Here is a 16,664-nt window from a genome sequence, read left to right on the forward strand (position 1 = left end):
CGAGTCTAGAGGGAGGCTAGTGAACCACTCACAGGTCATGCCTCTTAGCATCATGGGAAAGGAGGTCTTAGAGAGCATCGTTTATGAGTTGAACATGATAATGTTCTTCGAGGGGTTGGATTTTCCTTCATTATTTATGTTCTTCATAAAGAGAGATCATACTTGCAACTCCACCGCTGGTTATTTCCCATGTTTAATCTCCCTCCAAATATCTTCGAGTCTCCGAGCCATCTTATCAAGGTGATCATGAACCTTAGCTGGGATTTCGGTTAACTACGCGATCGATTCATTTAGGACATTCGGTTTTAGTGGGGGATTGGATTTTGGGCTAATGGAGGCGAACGTACTTATGGTGGCATTTGAGCTAGGCGAGACTCAACTGCGAAACTTGAAATTAGAATGGGTGACGAAATTGGAGCTCAGAACAGTGGAGTGAATGGGGGGTGGGGCAAGTGTTGCTTGTTAGGTTAGCTGGGTTGAGTGGGGGAAGATATGAAATTATGGTATGGATGATTCTGGTTGTTAAATCCTGCACTTATTTAAACTAGAGTGTGCATGGTCTCAGAAGGAATGGTTATTGTCGTCGGGGCTGGTCGTGCTGGTTGCTAGGGTGGAAGTGGCTAGTTAAAAGCGGATTTGGAGATGGAATCGCTTGAGACATCATGGTAACCTTTGACCCATTTGGGTTTTTGACCGAGACAGCTGCAATGTTCGCTTGAGACATCATGGTAAACCCTCTTTATAGTGCCAAACTGTTAAGAGAAGTGTTTTGATTAACCCTCTTAAAGTTGGAAGCTAATTCGGATCCAATCTTGTTTCCTTTTTTTTAAGTCGATCTCAAGATGAACTCTTTTGAGAGTCATCTAAATCCTATAAAACTTTGACGATGCCTCTTCCATTCCATGCCTAAGCCAGTTGACTAGTTGAACAAGTCAAGACCAATATATTTAGTTAGTTGTATCCGAATGTACTTATGAGCCCTCCTCCTTCTATAGTGGGTGTTCGGAGCCATCACAATCATCTATTGCGTGGATCGTATGATTACAGGAGCGTGAAATTTGCTCGTAATTGTCACTTGCTTATGTCGAACCCGAGATAGCATAAGCTTCCGGCGCATGTTATCGATCAGGCATGCCCAACTGACTCCACTCTACTTGGCATCCGTGCAATGTTGAGGCGGCACTTAAGGGGTGGAACGCGAGGCCATGTCATGTTGATCACATACAGGTATCGATCACATGACTCCGCTATGTGAACCACATGGCGGCTAATCGATCAACAACCATGATGTGTTGATGTATCCTCTACGTGGGTTCATCATATCTACATGTGGGATCGATTTGTCAACCACATCCCCTCGCCATGTCGATTAGATGACTTTTCCGTATCGGCCTCTGAAGTAGAGGCATCGAGATGAAGCTAACATGCCGAGTGCATGATATTGACATTTCGACCAAGTCGGCTTGTCAACCACATCTCCTCGCCATGTCGATTAGATGGCTTCTTCGTATCAACCTCCTGAAGTAGAGGCATCGAGATGGAGCTAACGTGCTGAGTGCATGATATTGACATTTCGACCAAATCGGCTTGTCAACCACATCCCCTCGCCATGTCGATTAGATGGCTTTTTCGTATCAGCCTATGAAGTAGAGACATCGAGATGGAGCTAACGTCCCGAGTGCATGATATTAATATTTCAACCAAGTCGGCTTGTCAACCGCATCCTCTCGTCATATCGATTAGATGACTTCTTCGTATCAACCTTGCAAAGTAGAGGCATTGAGATGGAGCTAACTTATTGACATTTCGTCTTGCATTCTTGTCATTTCGTCTTGGCATTAAGTTTATCATCGGAAACACCTTCCGATGATAAACTTAAAAACGTTTTTTAAAAAATTAACTTTTCATATAAGGACATATATTTTTTTCAACCAACTTTAGATATCTTGCACGCAATTTAAAGCAAGAATGCCGATAGCATCTGCAAAACAAGGATCGTAACAGTGCGAATCCCATCAGCTTCGAACCCTTCGTCGTACTGACACAGACATGCGTACAATTAGATTGACTTAATGACGTTGCAAAGAAACACGACGTTGACCCAAAAATACAAGCAGCCTAATTGACTATAATTCCAGAACAAATAAATTATTGGGTGAAGAAAACATTAGAGAAGCAGTAACTATGAAGAATCATCCGTTTGACAATTTGACGCTCTTGTGATTCCCTCTCTTCCTTTGTTTGTGTCAGGCAATAGCGGGCATGTCCTTGAGCCATGAATCCAGAGGCTTTCCGATGGCGTAGACGATGAAGCCGATTGCCCTGAGCTTCTCTGCGTCCACCACATTGCGGCCGTCGAACACGAAGGCCGGCTTCTGCATGTTGTCGTAGATCCTCTGGTAGTCCAGCTCCCTGAACTCGTCCCACTCCGTCAAGATGCAGACGCCGTGCGCCCCCTTGGCGGCCGCGTACGCGTCCCACGTCACGCTCACCTGCTTCACGGCGGCCGGGCTCGTCGGCTGCAGGTGCGCAGGGTGATCCCAGTCGAACTTGTTCATGGCGAGGTCACGCCGGATCTGCTCCTCCGTCACCTGCGGGTCGTAGATGCTGATGCTGGCCTTGTCCCCCAGCAGACCCTTGCAGACGTCGATGGCGGGCGTCTCCCGTGTGTCCCCCGTGTCCTTCTTGAAGGCGAACCCGAGAACCGCGATCTTCTTCCCCGACACGGTGTTGAACATGGAGGAGACGACCCGGTTCACGAAGCGGCTCTTCTGGTAGTCGTTGATCTTGATGACTTGCCTCCAGTAGTTGGCCACCTCCGGCAGCCCGTTGCACTCGCAGATGTAGACCAGGTTGAGGATGTCTTTCTGGAAGCAGGACCCTCCGAATCCGACACTGGCGTTCAAGAACTTGGGCCCGATCCTGGAGTCCTTCCCCACGGCGAAGGCCACCTCGGAGACGTTAGCGCCGGTGGCCTCGCAGAGCGCGGAGATGGCGTTGACCGAGGAGATCCTCTGCGCCAAGAAGGCGTTGGCGGCGAGCTTGGATAGCTCCGCGGACCACAAGTTGGTCGTCAGAATGCGATCCTCGGGTACCCAGTGGGCGTAGACATCCTTCAGCGTTTGCACAGCCCGGCGGCCCTCCGGGGTCTCCCGACCACCGATGAGGACTCGGTCGGGCGTGAACAGATCCTGGATCGCCGTGCCCTCCGCGAGGAACTCCGGGTTCGACAGGATCTGGTAGTTGACTCCCTTGCTGTTGTGGGTCAAGATCTTCTCGATGGCCTCCGCTGTCTTGACCGGGACCGTGGACTTCTCGACCACGATCTTGTCGGACCGGGAGACGTCCGCGATCATGCGGGCCGCACTCTCCCAGTAGGTCAGGTCGGCGGCCTTGCCCGCTCCGAGGCCGCGGGTTTTGGTGGGGGTGTTCACGGAGACGAAGATGATGTCAGCCTCAGCGACGTGCACTTCGACGTTAGTGCTGAAGAAAAGGTTCTTCCCTCGGCACTGCTTGACGACGTCGTCAAGGCCTGGCTCGTAGATGGGGAGTTGATCGCTGTTCCATGCAGCGATCCGGCTGGCGGAGATGTCGACGACCACCACCTCGATCGAGGGGCACTTGAGGGCGATCACGGCCATGGTCGGGCCACCTACATAGCCAGCTCCGATGCAGCATATCTTCACCATGTTTGTGATCTCGAGAGCCTGGAAAGAATGATTTCAGAAAAAATGCTCAGAAACTTGTGTGGGAGGAACTAACAAAAAATCTCCAAAATGGGATTTCGATCCATAAGATGTGGCTGGCCATGAACACAGCTCTGATTGCAGAAAAGATCACAAGGAATCAGCAATGGAAATAAGCAGAGAATTCCCATCTCCATAAGTCAAATACAGAACAAGTCAACAAGCTTCAATCAGTAAATGAAACCGGTGGCAAGAACAGAACTTGAAAACAGATCCAGCATATCCGCATTAGCAAACTTGAATCTGTCTCGTTTTGCAAGAGATCTTGTGATGTTAAAGGTAACAGTTTGAAGAAGAAAATGAAAACAAAAGAAGATGCATCTACCATAAATCAACATAGCCAGCAGAAAGTTCAAAGAACAGTCCAAGGAAAAGGAACAAATCCCTTGAGTACGTGAAATTGGCAACTTCAGATCATAAAACCAAATTGCAGAAATTAGCTAACGAAATCACCTTCCCAAAAGGCTCACACTCTGGCTCTGGCTCTGGCTCCAACAAGGGGGTACAGAGAAGAGAATGGAAGGAGAAAGAGAGAAAGGTGCTACCAGAGGGAAGAAGAGAAAGAAATGACTTGTGGTGACGAAAGGAGGAGGTGACTCCCCTCCTTAAATACACAGAGTCTCATCGAGATCTACTCTCTCGCTTTCCAAAAACTAACCATGAAAAGCCTTACGTTTTACCAGCATAGGAAGACAGTTCAACACGCTTTTGAGCATCCATCACAGTCCACCAAACTTGAATGGGAAAGGGTTAGGTATTTAGGCACGCATTCCAACAAGCAGTAGCATTCAGAAGCAAAGGAAATCAATAAACATATGATTCTAATCCATATCTACCATAAACACACACTGCAATGCCATATTATTGTCCTGTTCTACAGCCAAACAATTCATCAAGTATAAGATGGTAATATATGCACACAAAATCAACAAGAACTGCAGACAGAAATCAAATAGCATCAAACATCAAATTCAAAGCTTTCACAAAGGCAAATGTCCGTCTGGATACAGATCAAACATCCTAATTTATCCTTTTACAATTCACAGTCAAATACAAAATCCAAACAGTGTACCTGTTCCTAAAAAGACAACTATTTCTGTGACACACACCAACCAACAGACACATTCCAAGTGTACAACAGAGACCTTGTCCAACTACAACACTTCATTCACACACACACACACACACACAAATGGAGAAATCATTGACAGGAAAAATAATACTAAAAACCATGGAAACTGCAACTTGGAAATAAATATTAACAGAGAGAAAAGAGGGTAAGAGTAAAAATGAACCCTGCCAACAAAGCCCATGGCATAGAACAGCCAAAGGTGCAATTTTTTTAAGATAAGCGACCGATACCCTTCTTTTCGACAGGAGAAATCGCTATGAATTCAGGTGAATTATGAAAAGAAATCGCTACAAATAGACGTTTGCCGCTACCAAACTTCAAATTCAAGAACAGAGAGCGACTCCAAACCTGACATTAGCAACAACTTGGGTCTTTGAGTAAGATGTAAGCGATCAAATGTATCACTTGTTCACAAACCCAAATTTCAAGATGACCGGAAGGTAATTGCCACCAAATCGACCGCAATGGATGGACAAAAGAAACCGAAAAGTAAATCAAAAGAGAAAACAAAAAAGAAAAGATTGAGAACGAAAAGAGGCACCTTATTTTCTTCAGGCAAATTAAAAGAGCGATCTGTGATGAGATTAGAGTTTCTGGTCTGCGGCACGGCAGCCGGGATGGAGATTTAGGGCTTTTACTAATGCGCACGGTGTTCCGGGAGATGTATCGCCGAGGCTTCTCTTGCCATCCTCTCCCTTCTTTTCCTGTGTGGTTTTGGAAACGAGTAAATTTAGGGCCTTAATCCTTTTGTTTTTTTGTTTCCCCACAATGCCTGTCACGCCAGTGGTGTGAATTTTGGGCAAATGTAAAGAAAGAAAAAAAAAGGGAAAGAAATCCCAAAATGTCATTTTCCCTGTTTATGTTTTCCCTTTTTCTTTTTCTTTCTTTCTCACCATGCTTAGGCTGGTAAGCTTTTTACTGGGAGAGACTATTCTTATTCCACGCATGTGTATATACTTGCGTTTATTGAGCAAAACAAGGCTGGGTAGAAAATATGGGTTTTAAGATAAGCGCATCACTATGTAGGAATTTGACAAGTCACTTGCTCCACTCAAATAGCATTTCCTACGATTATAGAGTTGTGTGTGGGCATATTAAAATTAATATTAGAATATTATAAAAAAAATTATGTTATTAAAATATATTTGAAAGTCAATTATGTCGGATTCAATTGTCGTTTTGAATCTAATTCATTTTTTTTAGCACAGATATTATCATTGATTATCGAACTTGAGAGGATTATATACCTAAACATTTGATATAAAAAAAATAAATAAATATTTTTTAATCCGAAAAAAAAATGACATCACAGGTAGGTGTTCTTTACATAAAAGCAGATAAGCAGTAGCTGCACTTGTCACAGTGTTTGAAGTGTTGACGATCCCCCCAAAAAATGTAGTGCACGTTTGCGACCACCAAATGGGACTAATAAGAAGATGCACCACCGAATCCCATGGCCATGTGCAATCAAACTTTGTACTTGTACTAAGATCAACGACCGTACATGGAGCGACATGAAAAATAATGCTGCAGTCACCGTTGGCAGCCACGGCCAAACAAGCGGTGACAGCCTGGTAACAGTACTCAGCCGCTTGCTGCAAGTTGCAGCTGAATTGGCTGACTTGCAAGAGACCACCCCTCCATTGATTTAGAGTCCATGTGGTGGGTCACTCGCCTACTAAATTCCAGGGTGTCGCAACCTACCACACTTGGAGTGTGCCTTACTATTAGGTGTTTGATTGGGATTCGATAAGACCCAGCAAGTCTGGTGAATGGGTTTTGTCAGGAGTAATGCAGTTCCATTTATAAAGCATTTTGGTCACTTTCATTCTAAGACAAAAAATGGAGGAAACAAACAGCAGGCATTGACGTTGACGATGAGTGTCTCAGGCAATAATATTGTGTTATGTATGACTTCTATTTTATGGCTGCCGACGAGCTTTTTCCAACAGCAAAATCTTCCCTACTTCTCATATTGATCATAGTCTGCGTCCAACTGATTGATCATGATAGTTCCAGAGTTGGCTATATGCTCATACGATTCAGAGATGAGAACCAAAAACATAACATAGTTGATCAAGGACCAATATAAAAAGACAAAATAATTCTCATAAGCAGAAACTTCGAGTGAATCCAAAATCCAAGCAAGGTTAACCAACTATGTGATTGGCTTCCTTCAAAATGTCATTACAGAGATTTTCAATGAATACAAGAAATCTAGGGTGGAAATTTTGGTCATCCAAAGTGGTTTCGACAACAGATAACACTGAGCAACGCAACTAAATGATTGTAATAAATTGTAACCCCCCCAAATTGCTCTTCTTGAAATCATCATTTCTTATGCTACTTTTATTTTGATCCTTCCTACCCAAGTTCTTCACCTTGATATTGTCTCACTTCACAACATCATATATGCTGTAAAATGAAACCACCAAATTCACTTATTAAAGGCTACAATTCACATATCACAATCAAATCATGTGCCCTATATTACTAAGTTGGCTCAATATCCCACCATGCAGCAAAATTCTAATCCATGATGCTAGGTGTGAATTTAAACAGACATCAGCAAGAAAAGAATATAAGTTGATGCTACATTTACCATAAGTCATTAAAGCTTCAGGATTTTAAGCAACATTCTTGTAAAGAGCATAGTTTTGAAACAAAACCTATATTAACCTCAAGCCTCTTACAAAGTTGAATATAAGAAACAAAATCAAGTCGAAACTGCCAAGAAAATGAATTTCACATTTGATAAATTAAACAGATTCCCGATACTCCATGATAAAAAGAAAGTTACGTTACTGATGATAAAGTTATGCTTGTACCCCAGACACATCCAGCAACTTGGTCAAGATCTCGCTGCCCCTGAGAAGTAATCCTCCTCCCACTGAAACATTTAACAAACATGATGTAAGAAGACATGTTGTATAGAGAGATATTGACAAGTAAGCATAGACATGATGTATAGAGTAGGGTACAAATTCTGTAATATTAGAAGGGTGAATTCTCAAAAAAAGCCCATATGTTTGAGAATTTCTCAGATAACGTCCCAAGTTTGAAAAATTCCCGCAATGCATCCCTGATTGCATGAAAAGGCCATTTTACCCTTAGAAAATAAAAAAAAAAAACTTTCTTCCCAGACCCACTACCACCGCCACCTCTGCCCTGCACAACCACCTACAACCCTCGCACAAGGGCCCGCCGCAATCGCCAGCAACCCACGTGTGAGAGCCCGCTGTTGCCACCAGCAATCCTGGCCGCCCCCCTCTACCTGCAGCCCTTGCCCGAGGGCCCGCTGTCACACTTTCATCGCTAATTGTGGAGGGGCAGCAAAGCCTCCTCGCCGTCACGGTCTCCTCGTGCCCCCTCCTTGCCGTTGACCGCGCTTGCAGTCTCCATCGCTGGCCGCAGAGGGGCTGCAGAGGTTGCACCTCTGTCGCAGGTCCAACAAGGGCTGCTACACCTTCCATCATTGGGCAGGTTCGACGAAGGGGGTTTGCCGGCCCGGTGGAGGGGGACGACCGGCGGAGCGAAGGCACGACCAAGGACTAGGCGGAGGGCGATGGCCGACAAGGAAAGAACGGTCATTTTGAAGAAAAGGGGTGCCCCGCAAGAATTTTTCAAACTTGGGGCACTATCCGAGAAATTCTCAAACTTAGGGGCTTTTTTCGAGAATTCACCCATATTAAAATGCACTTATGGTATTCTAGTTTATTAGGATTATATAGCAATACTTGTTTTTATAACCTCTGAGTCATTTCCTTCCAAACACATGGAGACTACCTAATCCAATAGATTGAACAAGTGCTTGAATGTCATTACATTTGATAAGCCATAAAATGATCACCTTACGAGATTTCAACAGATGTTTCTCAACTTCCAACACATATGCCATATCACCATCAGGTATGTCACATAGATAGAAAACGGTTTTCCAATATGTCATAAACCATGAGAAGTAAATAGTCCAATAAGAGAGCAACCTATGCAGAAGGTTAATAACAAAATGCAATTGATGCTTACCCTTTGGGGTCAATTTCAATGATATTCACGTTTTGTAATTGTTGCAAGATATGCCGAGCAATTGCCCCACTGCTCTTGCAGAAATGTGGTGGGCGGCTACCATTCCTCTTGCGACCTCCATAAATCTTCTGAAAGCCTCCTACTCCAATGCCCTGCCTCAGGTAAATTTTCCTCGCCATAGAAGCTACCAATTATTTGAATTTACAATTAAGGGCTTTAAAAGACTTGTAAGAGGTCATCCTGAATTCAAGAAACCAGTTACAAATAGCATGCCATTACCAGCTCTGATGTAGTACCAATCCGGGTCATAAGGAGCAAGCTCCTTGAACCTTCCAGTCTTCACAATGTCTATCCACTCAGGAAGCTCTAGCTATTGATTGAAGCGACAAAAAATCAATTAAAATATAAATAACACAAACAAATAAAGCAACAGAAACATGCAGCAAACTTTGCTTTGTCTCTTATTTTGATGTAGCATGCAACTGAACTGATGCAAAAAGTGATGGCCAACTTTTCTATTAATGCTAAATCAAATGCTTTTCCAAGGTTTATTCATTTTAAAAAGGCGATGCATCACTTTTCAAAGAACAACAATTGAAGTCTCCAACATTACAAATGCACTGAATTAGGTGAATCCAAAAGAGATGCCTAATGACACAAATTTCTCAGGCCAACCTAACTGGAGGTTCAGAACAACTAGAATTTTCATCTGTAGCACAAATTAGAGAAAAAGTGGCTCCCCAGAAAAGAAAACATGATGCCCCATTACTCTCACTAAGGCACAATTAGCAACATAGCCAAATGCTCGATAGAAATCAACATATTCCTAAGGTTAACAATCATCATATGATATTTTGAGAAGTAAGCATGTTATAAGTATCACAAAAAAATTATGCAAAAGTGAATTATAAATACAGAGAAAAACTACTAGGAAATTGATGAAAATATAATACGACCAGGCCTAGGGTAATTTCTAGCTAAGACCTTTTAAGCTACGAGACACTTTTGGCATCACTTGATTATTACTTTCGGGAATATCAAATATTAAATCCCTCATCATTCCTTGTACCTCTCTTTGGGGACTAAACCCTAATCTTTCCTTTGCGGCAAGACGTGTGTACCATCCCTCTAGCTGGAAATTCTCTTGCCATGACCAGAATCATGGAAACCACCCAGCCACAAACAGAACTCATCATAAAGGTTCCACAAGATCAACAGTACATTATAACCTTTATTTGCTCAACTGACATTGCATTGTCCGTGACGGGGAAAAATAAATAGATGCAAGAATAGTAGAATAAACGATTCAGGTAATAGATCCCACGCAGCTGCATGTGATTTTTGTGAGACACGCTAACATGGAAAAGTGTGGCGTTTTATCGTCTGACAAGCACAAAAAAAGGGAACAAATGCGAACTTTTCATAGCTTAGAAAAAAAAAGAGGGCGCGGCGCGTGAACAGGGAAGAATATGGTGGAACCTTGCCGGATCTCTTGAGATGGGCTGAGTACGCCTTGACGAACTCGTGGGGAGACACATCCTTCACGGTCTTGGACACGGCCCCCGGCGTCAGCTCCATGTGCCTTGCCCCACCGCTTCGCTGCTTTCCAGGGCGCCCGCGAGAGATCCGAAACTAGGGCTTCTCTGGGTCAAAACCACCAAGAATTACGAATTTATAGGAGAGGGTAATAACTGAATACTTAATTACTAGAATACCCTCCACAAACGAACCAGGGCTTGAGGTCACGAAACTGAAAATAAAACGCAGTTATTGTTATTATTATTATTATTATTTACTAAACGCAGTTTTGATTCATAAGACGTGCGTGTTAATTGCTCCGTGTTCACCGAAGTATAGAGTAGAAAAGGTAGCGAAAGGGGTTCACTGCTAGTAAATAGAAAAACCAAAATCAAAGCTATTTTTACTATCGGATATAAAAAATAGAAAGGAAGTGAAGAGGCCCCCTCTAAATTAATGGTTTCCAGACGATTATGCACCTAATTTATAGAAGTACTTATGAAAAGCCACAGAAACAATATAAAAAAAAATATTTTTTTTAATCTTAAGTTAAAAAAAAAATAGTATTTATCGATTAAAAGACTACGTGCTGTTAATTATAGAATTCTGTTGTATTGAAAAGATTTAGCTGCTCAAATGATTCCTGGAATTATTCAGTCAAATCAATAATAACCAGCTACAAAAAAACTGATTGTGATTTCCTCGTGAAGCAGTGTTGTTACTGTTGGATAGGGTTGCCACAATTGTTCTTTTATCATTTATTGTTTAATTTGTGGTAAAACCACATAGAAAGATATATATATATATATATATATATATATACATACACATCAAGTATTTGAAGCCAACTTCAGAAATGCTAATAACTTTGGAGTCTTTAAAAGACAAAAAAGAATTTTAATCAGAGTTGTTATTAAGTCATTGGTCTAACTGATGGCAAACCAACTCTTTATCTCAATTAAAGGAAAAATTATACCGAGACTAAGGAGAATGCAAGTAACCTTTGTTCTTTTTTCCTGCCAAGCATACCACATGCATCTTCTCAGGTGAAAATGGAGTGGAACTTTATATGGTCCTGTGACACAGCAGAGGCAAAAATCATCAGTCAAATTAGGCTGGCTTCAATAACATAAATGGTGAAGCAATTCTTTGAAACAGGTACATGACCAAATTGAACGAGTTACATTGCAGCATAATTAAGAAAAGAACAAGATTTTTTTTTTTTTTTTTATCGATTCAGGTGTTGTCCTAAGAATAGTTGTTTCATTAATTTGCAACAATGGTTCACACGAAGCCTTTAATCACAACATCTAGAGTAGCTAGCTGCCTTCTTACAAAACATGACACTGGCTGAGTCCAGTCAAACATATGAAAGCAACAGATAAGGGACGGCATCAAAACATTCACCAGTCAAACAATTAGCGATATGGCATTGCACCAACAAATGGGTAGAGTGAAGAAACAGGCATGGATGACGCAGCCACCCTGCTTGAGGTTGCATGGTCAGGGTTGTAGAGCTCATCGTCAGCAGCACGATCTGTCTGTGGAGCCAGTCCTCCCTCCCTCGATGTTACAGTGTCATAGTCCCTTGCAAGCAGGGGATCACTTGGAATTATCTCAGGCACCATCCTATAACGAATCCTGATGCAGAAGAACTTCAGTTGGCATCAAGAATATCAAAGCAAACAAAACACAAAAATATTAATATCAATCAATGTCATCTATAGTATTTCCAGTCTAAGAGCACAGGTCATGAGAGGTAATCAATCTGGCAGTCACAAAATAATCAGAAAACCCAGAAGGTACAAAAGAATCTTAGTAATTGCTAGAATCTTAAAATTGTTCAAGTGTTTATGATCTAAAATTGTGCTGAGAGGAAAGAGATATATAGGAAACAGCACAAGCACAAACATAAAGCATGAATCAAGCACGTTTGCCATCACCGGCTATGTCTCCAAACAATTACTTACCTTGCAGATGGAACAGGATTTTCTGGATAATAAGCTCGCACAGACTCCACTTGATATTGATCAGTTGAGGATGCTTGATAATATGGATCAGCTGGAGGTGCCCGATAATACGGATCAGCTGGAGGGGCCCGATAATAAGAATCAGCTGGAGGTGCCCGATAATACGGATCAGTTGGAGGGGGCCGATAATAAGAATCAGCTGGAGGGGCCCGATAATAAGAATCAGCTGGAGGTGCCCGATAATACGGTTCAGCTGGAGGGGCCTGATAATAAGAATCAGCTGGAGGTGCCCGATAAGACGGATCAGCTGGAGGGGCCCGATTATAAGAATCAGCTGGAGGTGCCCGATAAGACGGATCAGCTGGAGGTGCCCGATAAGACGGATCAGCTAGAGGTGCCTGATAAGAAGGATCAGCTGGAGGTGCGGCTGGGGGTGCTCGATATGATGGATTGGCTGGTGGTGCCCAATAAGATGGATCGGGTGGAGGTGCCCGATAAGATGGTTCGGCTGGAGGTGCCCGAGAATATGGATCAGCTGGAGGTGCCCGGTGATATGAATCAGCTGGTGGTGCCAGATAATACGACTTGGCTGGAGGTGCCGGAAAATATGATGCGACTGGAGGTACCGGGTAATATGGATCAGCAGCAGGCTCAAAAGATGAAAGCACACGTCCAGGTTCAACTGCAGGAACTACTCGGAGACGTGCATAGGGACCGCTGGCAGAAAGAGGAACTTGAGAGATGTAGCGCCGCTCAGGAGTTGGAGTACGTGCCAAATATTGTGACCCATTTGGATCCGCAGGAGGTAAATAATGAGCTGGGGATCGGTGATTCTCAACATAATGAATGGCAGGTGCAGGCTCAGGTGGCAGAGTAACAGGACGGAACAACGACAACAATTTATGGACCTGAATTTCAATTCAAAGAGGAACAAAAAAATGCAGTTTATCACAAAATAATGTGGAACATAGACATGTAACAGTACCTTCAAGAAAGGAAAATATAGAACGTTGTAAAGTACCTGTTTTGAATTCAGTTGTGGGGTAAACTTGCCCTTAAAGTTATAATTATCTCTAATAGCAAGTTTAAATGTAGCTTCAGGAAGAGGAAGGCAATCCTTATCAATCTTGAATTTCACCTACAACGAAACAAAAGCAAGTAATTGCTATAAGCTTAAAAACTGAATGTTTAAGATTTAGTCTCCTGCTCGATGAGTGGCCATGAAGAAATAAATAACTCCAAACTTAAAAAAAAGGATAAGGCTTATTATGGTTTGCTCATGAACCCATGTTGACACAAGCAGATCAGACATATTGCATAGAATTTCTACGACAATAACTTTCATATCTATAGAATTTCTAAAATCAATAATTTATTGGAAAGGAATGAAAAGTGTAAGTGGAAAGGAATGAATAGTATAAATCAAATACAAAAAGAGAATGCCCATGATATACATGGGCCCCAATGAGGTTGTATGCTGTGTCACCTTGGAAACTGATTTGTTTTTTGGCTAAAAAAATGAAACTAAACAATAAAAAATAAAAGGGGGAAATGCTAAAAAATCTACATGTGCACAAATCTTTCCTTCTTGTTCCAATAATTCTGCAGCCGCCTTATTATCTAGCAAAGTTTATTTTTTTATCCTTATTTTAGCATATTGTTATAATCACAAAAACTTCTTACTTTGGATGTTATCAAAATGAGCAACTTACCTACCTGTTGAGGCATCAGCCAAAAGAATCCAGGTTTAGTATGCTTTGCATCTGAGACACCAAGTACTTTTATACAGTAAATCATGCCTCATTGACTTTCATAGTCCATAAAATCGGAACTGGGATAAGGATCTACCAAAATAATTATATAAATGCAAGTTACTACTGATATACATAATTAGTTAATAACATATAATTATGTTGTACATAGTTACATAAATCATCAACCAATAATGCACATTTTCCTACACATGACTATCTGTGTTCATGAATATAGCTATATATTATCATATAGATACATATAACATTATTTACAATTTATATATTAACATGCTTGATAATGACTGGAGAGTGGCCGCCAGAGAAGTAGAAATTAAGAATACGGTGACCAGCAAGCGAGCAGCAAACAGGTTGATGTAAATCTTCTGCTTCCGCTCCTTTGGAGCCCTTCTCCCTGCTCAACTCTTCCAGCCCCCCTCATCTTCCTCTCTGTCTCTCCTTTCTCATATTTTATTTGATTTACCCCTCCCTCTTTCTCTCCTCTTTCTTCCTATTCTTCTCTACTTTCTTTTCCAATCTTTACTCGATCTGAATCCAGTTTGGCAACAAGTAGGTTGGCAAGATTTCAAGACGGAATCGATTGGAATTATTTCTAGATCATCAGAATTGGCTAAATATGAAACAAATCAACCGATCCTGAGGAGTTCCAACCACCTAGGTCCATTTATCATCCTGAGAACTGTAGATTTCTTGGATCGAGAAGCCTAATCCGAATCCAAAAATCAGACAACCAGGATCAGAATCAGCCGATTTTAAAAACTAATGTGACCTTTCATGTTGTTGACATTTCAGCCAAAAACATGAGACTCAATCACCCTCATATTTTAATGCATAAAAAATTATTCCAACTATCTTTATCAGCAATCTACAGTGATATCTAACACCAAGACCGCATAAAAAAGACAAGCATCTCTCCCTACTATCTCAAGCAATGTTCAGATTTTTAGTTACTGTAAAACCAGTCAATCATATACCGGTCATCTAGTCTTCCAACATGCAGATAATTTCTCTACAGGCTGCTGTCTACTGACGCAGCAAATATGAAGAAACCCGAGAATCAAAGTTGTATAGGCTGTCTTAAACGTCAAAAACACTGACATACCAAAAAGCAGCTAAAGAGGGAGCGGAGCACCCCAGAAATTGAGTTACCTGAGCTGGGAAACCCCCTCTAAATGCGTCTGGTTCCAAGTCCATCCCTCCCTGACAGGCCGCTCTGTAGACCCCGTAAAGAAGCTTCAGGTCGTAATCATAGAGGAAAAGCTTGGTGCCAGGCTTGATCTTCTCGACTAACTCTTTCTTTCCTTTGGGGAGCCCAAAGACCTGGTACCGGTAACACTCGGGCTTCGTCCCGCCGCTGCACATAAAGATGAACCCCGAGCTCTTCTCTACGGGCACCTGCTGTTTCTTACCCTCAGGCGCGCTATTATTAGCAGCGGGTGAAGCCGTAGACGCCGAGGCAGGTGCTGCAACTGCACCTTTGTTCTTCTTCTTCTTATCATTTTTCTTTATCGTCCTTAAAGGAGGTGGAGGAGCGGATGATGCCGCCGCTTCTCCATTCTTCGACTTCTTTTTCTTTTTCGCCATCGCTATAGCATACGTGGTCGTCAAGAAACCAAATCAAATAACGCTGAGATCGGCGATTCTTTCCATCCTATGCAAACCACAACATCGATTTAAAAAACGGCTCTATAAAACCCTAAATTGGAGAAGAACGTAAACCCTAATCATAACGAAGGACGAAAAAACAATGTGAACCAAAACGATTCAAATTGTTGGAAGCATGAGAAAAGGAAGGAACGGAAAGAACGCGCGTGCGGGCGCACGATCTGAGATGATCGGAAAATGGCCGAACAAGGCAGACTGGCGACGGGGGAACTATATAGCAGGGATGAGGCGATGAACGGCTGCGAGTGGCCGAGCTGGCAACGGATGGAAGCCACGTGTATCCACTCCCCGTCGCCGGCCTGCCGAAGCCCTAAGAACTCGAGCGCGCACTGACGAAAACCCTTCGCAATTAAGACCCTATTTGCGGGTTCGGAGTTCGAAACGGATCGGATGCATATATGCCACCGCGAGCAGGTGACCTCCCGGTTTCGGATCTTAAACCCTGTGATCACAAGTCCTCGTGGGGCCATGGCTTGCAAACAACAAGAAAAGTAGTACATCAAGAAACCCGTAATAACGCCAGCTCCAGTAGCAGTTAAAAGAGGGCAGAGATGATGTGTGCGAGCCAAGTAAAACATTGGAAGATCCATTAACTTCAACGCATGATGGTGAACCATCTTGTACGAGGTGGGTAAAAGATCAAACTGACGGACGACAACACGCATATAGTGTGTGAATCACAATTCTGTACATTGTCATGCATCCTGTCAAGCAGCAGAAGGCAAACTAAAAGCATTGGTGGCAAAAAATCATCAATCAAGTAGATATAGTAGCAAACTTTATTAAATGAGCATCAAAAGTAGTCTTTTGTGGGCATGCTCAGATATAATTTTCA

The 16,664-nt window shown here is 42.6% G+C and overlaps 3 protein-coding genes across 5 annotated transcripts; all 3 read right to left on the reverse strand.

The window, feature by feature from the left end:
* Positions 1-1,998: 1,998 nt before the first annotated feature.
* On the reverse strand, positions 1,999-5,559 carry LOC103968572 (UDP-glucose 6-dehydrogenase 4). 2 transcript variants are annotated; one of them, XM_009381834.3, is made up of 2 exons: positions 5,420-5,559; positions 1,999-3,707 (listed from the first exon to the last, which is right to left on the reverse strand). In XM_009381834.3, the coding sequence occupies exon 2, from the start codon at positions 3,687-3,689 to the stop codon at positions 2,247-2,249; it is 1,443 nt and encodes a 480-aa protein (XP_009380109.2). In that variant the 5' UTR covers positions 3,690-3,707; positions 5,420-5,559; the 3' UTR covers positions 1,999-2,246. The 2 variants fall into 2 exon arrangements, with proteins under 2 accessions (XP_009380109.2, XP_009380107.2); XM_009381832.3 differs by lacking the exon at positions 5,420-5,559 and adding an exon at positions 4,200-4,356.
* Positions 5,560-7,530: 1,971 nt separating this feature from the next.
* On the reverse strand, positions 7,531-10,547 carry LOC135625023 (small ribosomal subunit protein eS19-like). Its single transcript, XM_065129220.1, has 4 exons — positions 10,384-10,547; positions 9,184-9,274; positions 8,905-9,088; positions 7,531-7,768 (listed from the first exon to the last, which is right to left on the reverse strand). Exons 1-4 carry the CDS (start codon positions 10,480-10,482, stop codon positions 7,675-7,677), a joined length of 468 nt encoding a protein of 155 aa, XP_064985292.1. The 5' UTR covers positions 10,483-10,547; the 3' UTR covers positions 7,531-7,674.
* Positions 10,548-11,423: 876 nt separating this feature from the next.
* Positions 11,424-16,514, reverse strand: LOC135625022 (extensin-2-like). Of its 2 annotated transcripts, XM_065129219.1 has the most exons (5): positions 15,314-16,514; positions 13,414-13,530; positions 12,393-13,300; positions 11,830-12,063; positions 11,424-11,497 (listed from the first exon to the last, which is right to left on the reverse strand). In XM_065129219.1, exons 1-4 carry the CDS (start codon positions 15,746-15,748, stop codon positions 11,841-11,843), a joined length of 1,683 nt encoding a protein of 560 aa, XP_064985291.1. In that variant the 5' UTR covers positions 15,749-16,514; the 3' UTR covers positions 11,424-11,497; positions 11,830-11,840. The 2 variants fall into 2 exon arrangements, with proteins under 2 accessions (XP_064985291.1, XP_064985290.1); XM_065129218.1 differs by lacking the exon at positions 11,424-11,497 and having other exon boundaries at positions 11,666-12,063; positions 15,314-16,513.
* Positions 16,515-16,664: the final 150 nt, after the last annotated feature.

The sequence above is a fragment of the Musa acuminata genome, chromosome BXJ2-10, assembly GCF_036884655.1.
Source record: "Musa acuminata AAA Group cultivar baxijiao chromosome BXJ2-10, Cavendish_Baxijiao_AAA, whole genome shotgun sequence".
Lineage (NCBI taxonomy): Eukaryota > Viridiplantae > Streptophyta > Magnoliopsida > Zingiberales > Musaceae > Musa > Musa acuminata.